The sequence below is a fragment of the Scleropages formosus genome, chromosome 12 (assembly GCF_900964775.1).
Source record: "Scleropages formosus chromosome 12, fSclFor1.1, whole genome shotgun sequence".
In the NCBI taxonomy this organism is placed as follows: domain Eukaryota; kingdom Metazoa; phylum Chordata; class Actinopteri; order Osteoglossiformes; family Osteoglossidae; genus Scleropages; species Scleropages formosus.
The window spans coordinates 24,401,463-24,414,230 of record NC_041817.1 but is presented as its reverse complement, the minus strand read 5'-3'; the positions used below and the strand labels follow the sequence as shown (position 1 = coordinate 24,414,230).

Below are 12,768 nucleotides of genomic sequence, written 5' to 3'. Positions count from 1 at the left end.
AAAAGGCAATTTACACAAACCTGAACCAGCAGGTGGCACAGTGGTTACATTTATTCATTTAGCTGACACTTCTCCAAAGCAACTTAGTGTTAAGGTACTTAGTTATTTACCTATTTATACAGCTGAGTAATTTATTTTTATAGCAGCACCTTAAACTAAGTACCTTGTTCAAGAGTACTACAGCCACAGGTGGAGATCAAACCTGCAACTTTTGGATCTAAAGGCAAGTAGTTGTCCTAGATGTAGTTAGCAAAGCTGTCTCTGGTCCCTGGTTTGAATTCCCTCACCAGCCATAGTATGTATACACACACATCCCGAGTGGGATCTCGGTGAGCCTAACCCTGCAACGCAGGGCTGGAGAGGGAGGGGGCACACCCAGGACGGGATGCCAGTCCGTCGCAAGGCACCCCAAGCAGGACTCGAACCCCAAACCCACCACAGAGCAGGTCCCAGCTAAACCACTGCATCACTACACCAGCATGCCCCCCCTCCAGCCATAGTACCTTTCAGTAAAGTCCTTAACTGGTACAGCAAGAACATCCTGGTGCAGAAATTCAGAGCAGCTTGTACAAACCTTAATGGCACTAAGTCACCTTGGACAAAACAAGGTTAATAATCAGCGTTTCTGCTGCGGAGAGTACTGAACCTTGCACATTCTGATGTGTAACTGAAAATGTACAAATTTTAAATAATTACACAAATTTATTACCATTTGAATTAGACACATTTTTAAAAAATTAAAAATTCGTGGTCTTTATGGTAAATAACAAAATGTTACATCTTAAATGTTATGATGGCATCTAGGAAGTTTCCAGTGTAGCAGAGCTGGACTCCCGAAAACCCGTGTTCTTGCAGCAGGGCCGTGTATCGAGCGGAGCTGCGCTCCAGGCCCTCCGTTTGCACCAGCATGTTGAGCGACTGCAGAGACGATCGACTGCGGTGCAGATTCCTCTCGTCTAGGATTGTCTCGGCCAGCAGGACGGCACCCCCTGTCATTCAAAATACGGCAGGTTCAGATGCCAAAGGCTCACAAGGAACAGAACACACGCCTGGTTGAGAAGAACAGCACAAGCAGAGCTGTCCTAAAATCTGAGTTTATTTTCAAAAGTGATGCTTTACAAGAAATGGAATGGAATTCAGTGACCCAATATCGTGTTTGTCGATGCGATCCGGAAGAATCGCCCTTCGCTCTCAGTGTCAGGAACCAAACATCCAGGGTTCGACATCAACGCCAGCGTGTTGCGGTCAGAGTCTGACCCCGAGGACCGCGTCCAGGAAGTTGCCCGTGTGCCGGACGTGCACTTGACTGAAGCCGTGAGCCTTCAGTAGGAGGCAGTACTCGGACCCGCTCCTCTGGGAGCCCGGAGTCATACTGAGGGCCTGCAGGAGAGCTCTCCGCGGTCCTCTTCTTCCTTCTTCCAGGAGGATCTCAGACACCAGCACCGCACCGCCTGGGTTTTCAAACACACATGCTTCTCACCTGATTCTGCTCTACCGACATTTTACCGCTGTGTTCCGGCTCCTGAATGAAACTCACATCTGATTTCTGCACAAATAGTTGCACATAAAACAGTCACATCATGATCACAACTTGTTTTCCTTGGATTTGTGTTTCACTGAAGTCTTTGAAACACAACACGCCGAAGATGAAGGAAAGTCTTTCCGTGTTTAAAAAAAAAGACGGTAGAGGTAATACCTCCCTTACCTGGTGAACACGCCTCTGACAGTTTACGTAGCAAGATGTGTACTTTGTCATCGGACCAGTCATGCAGAATTCTTGCCAAAATATAGAGATCCGCTTTAGGAAGGTCATCTTTGAAGAAATCTCCTGTTTCAGTGATAATATGTATAATTTTTTTCCATCTGATATAAATTGTGTACCTTCACGTCACCTTTACATTTCACATGAAACACATTGTCTGTAAGTGTTTAAAAGCAGACCTGCTACAAAAGTAACTCTACTGCAGTCTTGGTCATGGGGTTGGAAGTGATGGTTCAACTCAATGACAGCAGGCAGGTCAAAGACCGTTATTGACATTCCTGGATATGCTTTGGCAAACTCGTAGGCCATGGCTCCAGTGCATCCTGGGGAAAAAGAAATCCAACGGAAAGAAGTGACTAAATTACATTAGGCTGAAGGTACTGATTCACACATTTTTCATTCATCAATAACTACTTGTCCAGCACAGGGTCATGACAGTGTGGTGCCTATCCCAGAGGCAGCACACACACAGGACGGGACAACAGTCCACAACAGGGCACTCGCACCCACTAAGGTCACCTTGATTCCCCTGAAACACACGCATCTCTGGACTGACTGTAGGAGGAAACCAGAGCACGCGGAGGAAATGCACACCCACACAAGACCATACAATCCACACACAGACCACTGTGCCATGGACTCTATTATTATTCCATAATTAATGTGAAAATTTATTTAAAAATGCATCTGTTTCAGTGAGTTACCTCCTACATCACAGGCGGTTCTAAAGCCGGAGAGATCAAACGCCGTCGCCACGTCTCCCGCTGTCACCTTACTGATGCTGTGCATGGCATCCAGGAAGCGTAGTTTCCTTTCCTCGCTGCTGTAGTATGCATCCTTTAACGCACAAACAACAAACAATTGCAAAGCACCGGTGACCCTCGACTCAGGACAGCCATCCCACCACCCTGACTGTACCATCTTCAAGTCCTCAAGTTTAGTCCAAAGGTCAAACGAAGAGCCTCCACCCACTGAACGGTAACGTGGGCCAAGCACATCGACTCAGCCAATGTCTCCACTGACAAGTGAGTTTTACTTACATTACATTCATTTATCTGACACTTTTCTTCCAAGTGACTTACACTGTTAAACTGCTTACAATTATTTACCCATATATACAGGTGGGTAATTTTACTGGAGCAATTCAGGATAAGTACCTTGCTCAAGGGTACTACAGCCAGAGGTGGGGATCAAACCCACAACCTTTAGATCCAAAGGCAGTAGGCTATAACTACTACACTACCAGCTGTGCCATAAACTCACGTCTGACTTATTCACGGAAAAGTGTCGCTTGTGCTTCCGTACGAGTGCCTTCTTACGTACGACGACTCGCAGCAAAATTGCAAATGTTCCGGCGGTGCAACAACAAAAAGCAGAAGACCACAGGTTCAGAAGGGAGCGAAAAGAACAGCGCAGAAACATTATTTTAATGCTGCGCTCTATTTATAACATTATCATTCTATATTACATTCACATGTATTTATATACCAGACGCTTTTGTCCAAAGCGACGAACATCTCACAGGAAATACAATGTGTGCATTACATTAGGAGAAAGAGACACTTAGATGCAGACGTGTGATTCTTAAGTGCAGTTAGTTTCTTTCTCTCCAGCATACGAACCAATGTTCATCGCACGAGTAGCTGCATAAAATTTTATCTGAATATCCACCATTCCTGATCACCTTACTAGTAATTATTATTTTTTTTATATTAGCGTGACTGGGGGGTGCGGTGGTGCAGTGGTGCAGTGGGTTGGACCTTGTCCTACTCTCCAGTGGGTCTGGGGTTCGAGTCCCGCTTAGGGTCCCTTGTGACGGACTGCCGTCCCGTCCTGGGTGTGTCCCCTCCCCCTCCAGCCTTGCGCCCTGTGCTGCTGGGTTAGGCTCCAGCTCCCCACGACCCCACATGGGACAAGTGGTTTCAGACTGCGTGCGTGTGCGGATAAACCTGTATGCAGCTACTCGTGTGATGTGTCCTGGTTCAAATGGTGGAATGACAAATTTACTGCACTTTACAGTCATGTGTCTGCATCCAAATCTCTCCTTCTGTTGATGCGATGAACTCTTTGCACTGCTCTCTGAGATGAACATGGCATCCTGTCCTGGATGTGTCCCTTCACCATTGCGCCCTGTGTTGCCGGGTTAGGCTCCGGTTCGCTGCAACCCCACTTGGGACAAGCGGCTTCAGCAAGTGCGTGTATTTACGGTTTATATAACACGGGGCAGCTATACTGTAATGGTTAGAGCTGCTGCCTCTGGATGTGCAGGTTGAATGTTCGAGTCTCACCTCCTGCTGTAATACCCTTGAGCAAGGTATTTACCCTAAACTGCTCTAGTAAAATTACCCAGCTGTATAAATGTAAGTAGCTCAACACTATAAGTTGCTCTGGAGAAAAGTGTCAGACAAAGTAATGAAATAGAGTATATGATGGTTTGTGACTTACGGTAAAGCCAACTTATGACAAGCTCATCAGAACGAAACCCTGTGATACACTGAGGACCACCTGTATCGCATTATAATCGCGTCCAGATGAACCACACATTAAAGACTGATCCAGACGAGGATATAACATATGCACGTCTCCGTGTGTGTGATTATAGCAGCTCAAAAACACTCTTTGAATTGTGAGATTTGTTCCAGCAGCAGTGGGTAGAGCTGCTGCCTTTAGAACCAAAGGTTGCAGGTTCAAATCCCACCTCCAGCTGTTGTATCCTTGATCAAGGTACAAACCCTAAATTGCTTCATCAAAAGTACTCAGAAGTACACACACTGTCTACAACTGCTTGCCCTGAGTGGGGTCATGGCAAACTGTGCTGCTGTCTCACACCCCCTGGGTGGTGTGTGAGGATGTGGGTTTGGTCCTGGCTCAGTCTGTGTGGAGTTTGTATGTTCTCCCTATGTCTGTGTGGGTTTCCTCTGGGTGCTCTGGTTTCCTCCCACAGTCCAAAGACATGCTGTTCAAGTTCACCCACAGTGTGTGAGTGACAGAGAGAGAGTGTGTGTGTTCCACTGATGTATGGATGAGTGACCCAGTGTAAGTACTGTGTTTAGCAGTGTAAGTCACTGTGGTGAATGAGGTGTGTGGGCTCATAACACTACATAGAGTTGACTGGACATTGCTTTGGAGGACAGTGTCTACTAAATAAATAAATGTAATGTTCTGCACAGGCCTCATTACACACAAAATGTCTCTGGAAAGGCAATCTCCAGTGTGTGCTCGGTCACCTGAAACAGGTCTTGGGGTTGCTTCCCGAAGGCTCTTTCATGCTGACTGCTGCCCTCCCGCACACCGTGCTCCAGGTGGGTGAAGAGGGGCCACAGCACATCGTTGGAGTGGACGATGTATCCGTGCAGGGAGAGGTCGCTGGTGGAAATCAGGTATCGGCTCGCCTCCTCCGTGTTCCTGTACACTTTGGAGGTGCGAATGCAGAAGAACATGGCAATTTTGAGGTGTGCCTCCGATACCCAAAACACCCCATTGCAGCCAGAATTGACACCACTCATCGTCGTCAAGTTCTACTCAAAGGAACCAAAAAAAAAAATCAATTTTAATCACTAGTAAGGACTTAGAAGCACTAAGATGACATTCCAAAGTCATACATTTTGCTGTGACACCAAATGGAAGAGGAGTCAGTAAACGGCGCATCACACATCCCACATAAAGAGTGTGTGGAATTAGAGAAGTTACAGGCAGTGCAACTTCTACTGCTTCTACAGAAGGACAGCAAAACTGCACTTCTGTGTAAGAAAATGTGATTATTACCGATTCATGTTATTATCATAATTTATTCACTTTTTTTCCCAGAGTAGCTTACAGCGTCAGATTTGTGCATTAAGCCGTTACACTGATTTACCCATTTATACGGCTGGGTAATTTCTACTGTATCAATTCAATAAGTACCTCGATCTAGTGTATTAAAGCAGGAGACGGGATTCGAACCCAGGTCTGTCAATCTCAAGGCGACGGCTCTGAGTGCTACGCCCCCTGCTGCTCCGGTCTGCCTGCTGTGTAAGAGATATGGCGATCTCACCTGCTACCTCCCCCCGCTGTACCTTCTCTAGGAGTCCCAGGGAGACGGCAGCATCCAAGAGGCGCTCAACTCCCACCACGGAGGCAGCGATCTTCTCTGCTACCTGCACCGCCGTCAGACCGTGCCCAGCATCCAGCAAGTCGAACACCTTCAGCGCAGAAGCGGCAAACAGGGCCTGAAACCCAAGACAGGGAGCAGAGCTCAGCAAGAGACACGTGGTGAGAACATTGGAGTCTTAATTCCCCATGAGAATCTGAGCACATTTCAAAATACAATATTATTGCGACAGTCCTAAAGCTACGACGAAGGAAACGTCAAGCGCGCGGACCTGAGGGACGCATTTCGGGATCCCAAGAGGAACCCAGATTATTTCCCCACCAGCTGTACCGAACGGTAAAGTCGGTTTGGATAAAAGCCGCCCCAAGTTTAACCGCTGAACCCGAAGCAATCAAATAATAAAATGTACGCGAGCTCGGGGTTTGCTGCTCAATTCAGTTTAGGACACTAGTGTGCGGTTAAGACACTGGTACCTTTGAGGCCTTGAATCCGTCCAGCAGATGTGCGATCCTGTGAGGGAACGCGGTGCTGCCCCCTGCCCTGCGCTCCGGCTCGGCTGCGATCTGGGTGCGTTCGGCGCGGCCGCTCGCTTGGGCCGCCTCAGTGGTCCCCTCGCGCCGTGACGGTCTGTCCGGCCCCCCATCTGCGGTCCGACTGGTGCGGTCGACGGGCACCGCCAGGGTCCCCGCGCTGCCGTTGAAGATCTTGTTCAGCTGCTTGCAGAAGTGGTTGAGAGGGAAGCCAACCACGTTGAGGAAGTCTCCGTGCACGTACTCCACCAGCATACCCCCCAGGGCCTGGATGCCGTAGCCCCCGGCCTTGTCCCTGTGAAGGAAGAGGCTCGGCTTCAGGGCGGTTTCTCGTATTCATCGTATACATACAACATAAGAGCACAACTGTAATTTGTACCACACAGGCCACTATACTTTTCAATCATAACTTCCAATCGAACCACTCAATAACACAAAGACCCATAAAAAAACTGCAAAATAAATACACACACACACACACACACACACACACACACACACTTGCAGAACCGCTTGTCCCATACGGGGTCGCGGGGAACCGGAGCCTACCCGATAACACGCAAAATAAACAGTTTATTACAAATAACAAGAATATTCATTCATTCATTAGTAACTGCGGGTCCACTACAGGGTCACGGTGGTCTGGAGCCTATCCTTCAGGCATGGGTGTGCTGCAGGGTACAACCTGGATGGGAAACCAGTCCATCACAGGGCAATAACACACACACACACACACACACACACACACACACACACACACACACACACACACACACACACACACAGGCAACTGAGAATCACCAATTCACACTTTGGACTGTGAGGGGAAACTGGAAGAAGAATAACACAACTGGTCTATATAAATAACTCTTTATAACTATATAATGACAGCAATAGTGTACATGTCTTTTTTTTTTTTTACAATTTTTATCCACAGGCCTTCTGGGAAGTGAGACAAAGTAAACAAAAAGGTCAGACCAACGATACCAAAGTCTAAAAAAAAAAAAAAAGAGATTCACAAGGTTCAGGTTCGGGTTAGGGTTAAATGTCTTTCCCAATGGGCCACGTCCTCGACTAAAGGCTAACCCGTCCAGACCAGCGCTTCCGAGCCTGCTCTTCGTCACCTCCAGGTCCATTACCGACGAGATGGACGAGATCAGAAGCGGATCGGCCGAGGGTCTCCGGGAAGAGCAGAGGAGGAGGGCCGTGCGTCTACGTGAACGGCAGTCGGCGCAGGAGGCTATACGTCCCCCACAAGCCGAGGCTACGTTACCATTGGAAAAGCTACGTCAAAGGACTTCAAAGTTTCAGTCTAATTCTTATTTATTTATTTAAAGTGTTATTTCTTTCTGTTGCTGTCGTTCTGAGGGCTGCCACCCAAAATTTTGCTCTATTTCATCCAGTGACAAAGTGTCTCATCCCATCTCATCTTCCCAAAAAAGTGCTGCGAAACCACACAGTTATTGTAAAACATATACTTTGAAAAGCCAGGCGAAGCCTTACATGGGTTCCCCGCTATGTATGTATTCCCAGAGCATCTCCTCGGACAAGTCTGCAAATTTCACCCTGGTCTCCTCATAGAAGTCAACTGCGTTGTACTCAATGTTCTTACCTGAAATAAAAAAAAAAAAGCCCAACGAGTCCATTTACACCAGTTAAAGGCCAGAGACTCACATCTCAGTGTTCAGTCTGCATGAATATTAATAAATGTCCACAATATAAATTTCCCCTAAATAGAGACAACTTTAAAACACAAACCACAGTGTTTACGTCGGCATATAGAACAAATGTGTGCTCCTTCCGTTTATGTCAATACAGGTGGTCCTGGAGTTACGATGGTTCGACTTATGATTTTCGACTTTACGATGGTGAGCTGGCGACAGACATTCGGTAGAAACCATACTTCGAATTTTGATTTTTTCCCAGGCAAGCGATATGTGGTGCGATACTCTCTTGCGATGCTGGGCAACGATCCGCATCTTCCAGTCTGTCACGCGATTGCGTTTTCCGCATCCATAATGTCACAGGAACACCCATCTGTGTCTCCTGCTACTGGTGGGAAGAACAAGAGGAGGGCAAAAACTCTTGAGGAGAAACTCAAAATAATTGCCCAGCATGAAGGCGGCAAGCCCATAATGGCCATCACACGTATGCTACACTATGATGTTCGGTAGGTTAGGTGTATTAAATGCATTTTTGACTTACAATATTTTCACCTTACAATGGCTTTCGCAGAACGTCACCCCATTGTAAATCGGGGACCACCTGGACACCGAAAATCCACACTCCTGCTTGCACAGATGTTATACATTAAAATGTTAGGAAATGCGTGACCTCTGACCTCAGGAGAACATCATTCCACTTTGACTCACCTTCCTTCTCGTGACACAGTATAATCGCCACACCCGTAAAAACACTGTGTTCTTTACCATTCAGCCTGGAAGAAAAGATAGAACCCATTTCTATTTAGAAACAGTAACACTTTAGGTTTCATGCTGTTTCCTTGGATTTTTCTTTCAGCTCAAATGCTCGGAAATCCTTTACTATTAATTCTAATTGCAAAGTAAAAATCTAATTTCACTCCCGCAGTAGGCACAAACGTACAGGGGTGGTTTTGTGGCACCGATAAAGATTAACCCTTTACTGCATCGCACTATTTTTAGGGATTCTCCACTGAAAGTAGCCTGTAAACTATTTCTTAAAAAAAAAAAAAAAAAAAAAACAGCAAACCTGGAAAGCATTCTATATGCGTCCTGCTTGTCCACTGGCTTCTCAAGGATCAGGCCATCAACTGTCTGAGAGCAACCGGGAGGTGAGAAAACTGCAAATTGTTTCAAAATTGCAAATCCAAAATGCGTAGTACCGGCAGTCCCCGGGTTACGAACATCCGACTTACGTACAAGCTGTAGTTACGAACCCCCGTAAAACCTGATATATTCAAAATTCGAGTTACATACAATGATTCGTAATAACAAACAGGCGCTACTTGGCGATGCTCATCAAAACATTGTGTGTCTACGGCGGTTGGTCGGCTCGAGAGCCCGAGGTAGGGCAAAGACTCTGTCCTTTTCAGTCGGACCACGTTGCTGTTAAGTGTCTTGTGCGTTACTGCATTTAGTTGTCATTTTTTTTGTTTTTACCCTCCCAACCATGGCACCAAAATGTAAATTTGATGCAAGTGATGGTGATGCATCCAAAAAAAGGAAAACGATCATGACTGAACCTAACGTGGAAATAATGAAGCGATCGGAAAAATGTGAAACTACAATGAACATCGAAAAAGCAAACATTGAAGTTTCTTTAATGTTTTTTATACCTAAACACACACACACACACTCTCTCTCTCTCTCCCCTCATCCTGCTCTCTATCTCTATTATAAATACTGTACTTACAGTTAATATTTTTATTACTGTTCGTAACCCACAGACCGCCTGTATATGCAGCAGTGGTGACAAGTGTGAGTCCATCTGGGCAACCTGGGACAAACTGGACGGAGGTACAAATCTGGGAAGTGCTGCAGAAGAGCTGTGACGACATGGCGTCTCAGGTCCTCATTAAACTTGTTCACCAAAATATCAAATGTGACAAAAAATAGCTTCCAACATATGGACTCACACTTTCCCTTGGTGTACGTGCATCAGCGTAAGGGGGGGGGGGGGGTCTTTCCGTCCACTTACCACCACAGTGTCTGCTCCGATCACAATATCAGGAGTCTTCAGGTGCTTCTAAATTATATGACAAGCCAAAAAAAGAGTTCAGTTACAAAACTGCACAATGCCAGGAAAATTAAGATAATTAAAAAAAGTGGAATATTCTAGAAGCTATACTATTTTTTCACATTAACATTATTAGCTCTGAGGTCTAATATCTGTATATTAATTATCACCAGTGATTGACAGGTACAGCCACAGTCTGAAGAGCCAAGAAATATTTACATTTATTCACACAATGTTAAGCTACTTACAAGTATTTATGTGATTGTGGGACATGTTGGTTCGATCCCCACTCAGTCTATGCGGAGTTTTATGTTCTCCCCGTGTTTGTGTGGGTTTCCTCCAAGTGCTCTGGTTTCCTCCCACACTCTGAAGACATGCTGTTCAGGTTCACCCATAGTGTGTGTGTGACAGAGAGAGTGTGTGTGTTCCACTGATGTATGGATGAGTGACCCAGTGTAAGTAGTGTATCTAGCAGTGTAAATCACTGCGGTGAATAAGGTGTATGGGCTGATAACACTACATAGAGTTCGTTGGAAGTCACTTTGGGGAAAAGCATCTGCTAAGTAAATAAATGTATTTACACAGCTGGGTGACTTTCAGCGGAGCAATTGAGAGTAAGTACGTTACTCAAGGGTACTACAGCTGGAGGTGGGATTCAAACCTGTGACCTTTTGGTCCAAAGGACACAGCTCTAACCACAACGCTACCAGCTGCCCCCAGACTGTGGGCTAAATGACGGCCACCAGTGCAATCCACTCACAAAAGGCATTCGCTTTGCTACTTCCAGCGCCTTCTGCTTCGCTGTCTCCACGGCGTAATCTTGCGGGCTGCCGAACAAAGACTTGTCCAGGGTCTCCTTAAACCATGACGGCACAACCTCGAACCGGAGACCCTGGGACAGAGAGCACGAGGCGAGTGTTGAAGTGTTGGGGGGGGGGGGGGGGTGGGAGGTAAGCAATGTGATGGAAGATACGGTCCAGAAGTGACTCTCACCACGTTGGTGAGGATCTCCCGTCTCCTGGGGGAGGCGCTGGCCAGGACCACGAGTTTCCCAGCCAACTTGGATATGACTGGATTCAACACCATGGTCACTCGCAAAGATGATCACTCTTATTATTATTTTTTTAAATTATTATTCACTTCCCTGCAAATCAGAAAAAGTCAAATATGGTTATTCGGCTGGACCCACATGATGAAGAAACATTGTAGATACAAGTCCATTTCGTAACCAGACCCTTTAGCCCTCAAATGGGACCCAACTTTTCCGCATTACAAAGTATCCTTTAAACAGGACTGATCGACTCTGAAAAATAAAATATATGCGTAGTAACAGATCCACAAGAAAATCACATTAACTGCTCATTCATTGTGAGAAAAGCAAGTTAAAACATTATGAAAGCAAGATCTGGAGCAAACTCGACCCAGCCAGGCTGCGCCGACGTAATTTCTTTTATGTCAGACGTCATCATCAGAGAAAACAACAAGTTAGTTTGTGACAGTGAGTGAGTAACTTAAGTAAAGAAAGATGAAAACGATTCATAAATACGGATTTTTATTGAGAAACCAATGGTGGATTTTAGTTTACCATATTCACCCAGGAAGACAATTACTAATATATTTATTATTACTGTCAATATTATGGCTGCTCTGTTGTATTTTGCAGCTCTAAGCGATCGTACCTCTTACTACCTCCCGCACGATCAGCCCGACGAAGAAACGAGGCAACGACGCACGAATCACGTGACCACATGACACACATAAATTCTACTTCCTGTTTCCGAGTAAGTCTCCGGGTCGCATTTTAAAATAAGAGTTCCACATTGCCTTTCCAAGTCTCGTTCCGGTAGTCATAACGTGTGTGTTCGGCTGCACGCTGCATTTAGCGGTCATTAAAAAAAAGTTACTGCCCTACTATTTAAATCACTAAATGAAAATGCAATCATACTATAATCCATCCGAAAAAAAAAACAAAATCTTACTTAAATGAACTCTAACCCAATTTTCCCGCCAAAAAACCCTACTTGGCTTCAAACATCTGCCCATCTTCATATATATATATATATATATATATATATATATGTATGTATATGTATACATACTACAGAACTTAACAATTTACAGCAACGTTAATATATTTCTAAAAATAGCTTACTTAGAATTAATTGCACAGTTGCACATTCAGCCTGCTTCGTCATGGTAAAACCTGGACAGGCGCCGAAGCGCTGTGGTTACTAACCGCTGTAGCTGCATCATTTACACATCAACTAGTGTGGCTGACTGTTATAATGCCTTTGTTAACCATTTTTATCATTAGCTAACTTATTACCAATTACAGTTGTCATTATTAATCTTAAATGTGATCTGTTAATACCTTTAATCTCACAACAAGATGTCCCTCTTCAATACGCACAACCTGATATTTCCCTACATTTACTTTAAAACAAATCTTTATTATTGATACATTTTCTTCATCATTCATCAACAATTAAAGAGCCTGCATTTGAACTAAATCCTAGTTTTTTTTTTTTTTAAATGTAGTGTACACATTGGACAGAGTGCAAAACTTATCTCATTGACTTCACAATGGTGTTCAGTTCATCAACTTCACTTAAATTTGGACATTTTACTTTGCGTATCTCTTAAAGAAGATTAGAACCTTCGACATAAGG

The 12,768-nt window shown here is 45.1% G+C and overlaps 1 protein-coding gene across 1 annotated transcript; it reads right to left on the bottom strand.

Moving 5' to 3' along the window:
- Nucleotides 1–1,010: 1,010 nt before the first annotated feature.
- asmtl (acetylserotonin O-methyltransferase-like) lies at nt 1,011–11,847 on the bottom strand. Its single transcript, XM_029256619.1, has 14 exons — nt 11,779–11,847; nt 11,093–11,243; nt 10,860–10,991; nt 10,061–10,108; nt 9,113–9,177; nt 8,755–8,819; nt 7,886–7,994; nt 6,326–6,677; nt 5,796–5,970; nt 4,990–5,174; nt 2,467–2,599; nt 1,942–2,085; nt 1,706–1,828; nt 1,011–1,451 (listed from the first exon to the last, which is right to left on the bottom strand). Exons 2-14 carry the CDS (start codon nt 11,183–11,185, stop codon nt 1,246–1,248), a joined length of 1,830 nt encoding a protein of 609 aa, XP_029112452.1. The 5' UTR covers nt 11,186–11,243; nt 11,779–11,847; the 3' UTR covers nt 1,011–1,245.
- Nucleotides 11,848–12,768: the final 921 nt, after the last annotated feature.

Coding starts and splice junctions, on each gene's coding strand:
- asmtl (XM_029256619.1), bottom strand. CDS start 11,185: ATGGTGTTGAATCCAGTCATATCCAAGTTGGCTGGGAAACTCGTGGTC. Junction 2,600..4,989: donor AACCCCAAGACCTGTTTCAG/GTGACCGAGCAC, acceptor TGTGCGTTAAAG/GATGCATACTACAGCAGCGA. Junction 1,452..1,705: donor GTCAGAGGCGTGTTCACCAG/GTAAGGGAGGTA, acceptor TTGAAAACCCAG/GCGGTGCGGTGCTGGTGTCT.